The sequence below is a fragment of the Aristolochia californica genome, unplaced genomic scaffold, assembly GCF_029961685.1.
Source record: "Aristolochia californica isolate CCGP_79_NKW_82.1479 unplaced genomic scaffold, dmAriCali1.0.hap1 SCAF_1, whole genome shotgun sequence".
NCBI lineage: Eukaryota > Viridiplantae > Streptophyta > Magnoliopsida > Piperales > Aristolochiaceae > Aristolochia > Aristolochia californica.
Window position 1 is genome coordinate 54,550,597 of NW_027181770.1, and position 2,113 is coordinate 54,552,709.

Below are 2,113 nucleotides of genomic sequence, written 5' to 3' on the forward strand. Positions count from 1 at the left end.
CGTCCGTCCCTGGCCAAATATCTTCCAGTTAATGGTTGTAGTCGATCGCTTGACAGGAATCAAGCACCGAATTGGAGAGAAAGAAGAAAGAAAAAGAGTAAAACAAACTTTAGCAAATAAAAGGTAACACAAATCTAGTTCTAGGGACTCAAAGCTTGCAGATGGGAGTCGTAGTAGCTAGCTAATGCCGGACAGGTTGATGATACACGTTTCATGCACTACTGTCCTGCAGCAAAAGCTTCGACTGGGAAGGTCTTGGTGACGCCGGCGAGAGACTTGAAATGAATCTTCCCCGTGGGAGGATTATCCACGGTGATCTGGTTAACTGGAGGCCACAACACTAGCTCCTTGGACTTCACTCCCTTCAGCTTCTTGATCCTCTTCTTCTCCACGAAGCCGTTGATATCCGTGTCGTAGCTGACAAGCTTGCTGATCATCTTGAACTGGTGCTCCACCTTCTTTTTCTGGACAATCCACATGTATCCGGTAGCCCTGACGAACCCCACCTCAACGACATCCTCCAAAGGGAGCAAACCCAACGGCATCTCGAACTCCTCCAGGATAGAAACCGCAAGCTTCAGGCCCTCTTCATGGCCCTTGCTCACGATGCCTCCTTCCTTCTCAGCCATCTTTCACCTGGTTAACTCTACTTTTCAGTGGGTCTACAGGTTACCGCTTCAATGGAGGATTCTTTAGGGAGCTTGTCATTTATATAACTCCTGTTGAGAGAAGATCCAAGTATATATGACGAAAGCAATGGAGGATACGAAGATAGGTTACTTTGGATTAATCGTCACCCAGGTGGCTTCATGACTTTGCGCCTGCTTTAACTATTTTCTTTTTCACGTCCTCTATTCTATTTCCAAGGAATTGAAAGTAATAATATTTTGGTTTTTTTATTTTTTATTATTAAAGAGAATATTGTGAAATAAAGTGTCAAAGGTCAATCCTGTCAATATATGTTTCCAAAATGTAAAAGTGATTTATTTATGTGTTTAACAACTCAAAGAGAAAAAATAAAGTATTGTTGATTTCTAGGGCTAACACATAAACAGTAAAGCTCTCAAGGGAAGGAGAGAAGAGAGAAACTCTAGCTCTTGGGAGAGAGAAAAGATGAAATCAAGGGCAAGAACAAAAAAGAATAGAGAGAGAGTTATAAGGACGAATTTGAGCCAAGAGGAAGAGGTTTGAATACTCTACCCAATGCCTTGAGGTTGTATTTATAGTTGTAAGAAGGTGTTTTCAATGACTAAGATGCCCTTGGGGCTACATGCTTCAAAAGGAAAAAGACATAAAAGAACATACATCAACTTGTATAATTATAATCCTATGTCATCTCTATGGAAGCTCTCCTTATTTACTAGCCATGTTACCCCTACATACGTGGGTATCTTTTAATACTTCCCCTAAAACTAGTGTTTTTAACTCTACTTTGAAATTATCTTGGTCAAGAAACTTGTGTGTTTGAAAAATAAAATTTGATCGTCTTTCTTTGATTCATCTTGTTCTTGTTCACATTTTTTTTTTGTAGTCTTCATCTTGTTCTCATCTTATTCTCCCTCTACTTGGATATCTAATCACATAAAATTTGATTACCACAACATGTAGAATTCTTCATTGTAGATTATACTTCTTCTCAAAAGTGGAACCCAGAAAAAGGCACAACTACTTCAACACTGAACTTTCAATTTGAATTCTTACACATAAAAAAAAAAATAGGACATACATCAAATCAATAGAGAAATGAATGTGACCAGACTTGATTCAGCTTGTAGAATCCTTCACGGTAGATTCTGTCACCTACCTCATCCTTCATACTTCTCCATCTTTTTGTTGACCATAGGTTGACTCTCACATTGCTTTTGATGATAATAAGACTTAATTGAACTAATAACATGCAAATCTAGTATTTAAGATACTTAGCCTTCAAGAGCATATCAAGGACTAAAACATCAAAGCCAAAATGAAGATCTCAAGCACAAAATGAAGAACATCTCTTAAAGAAGCACCCACAAGGAAGAAGTCAAAGTGAAGACTTGAGTTCAAGCTTCAATAAGCAAATAGTTAAACATAGTCATATCAAGTAAGAGAGTTTTCTAACTCCTATTCCTTT

The 2,113-nt window shown here is 38.2% G+C and overlaps 1 protein-coding gene across 1 annotated transcript; it reads right to left on the reverse strand.

Annotated features, from left to right (window-relative positions):
• Window positions 1-218: 218 nt before the first annotated feature.
• LOC137948911 (uncharacterized protein At5g01610-like) lies at window positions 219-629 on the reverse strand. Its single transcript, XM_068795130.1, has one exon. It carries the CDS (start codon window positions 627-629, stop codon window positions 219-221), a length of 411 nt encoding a protein of 136 aa, XP_068651231.1.
• Between the last annotated feature and the right edge of the window lie 1,484 nt (window positions 630-2,113).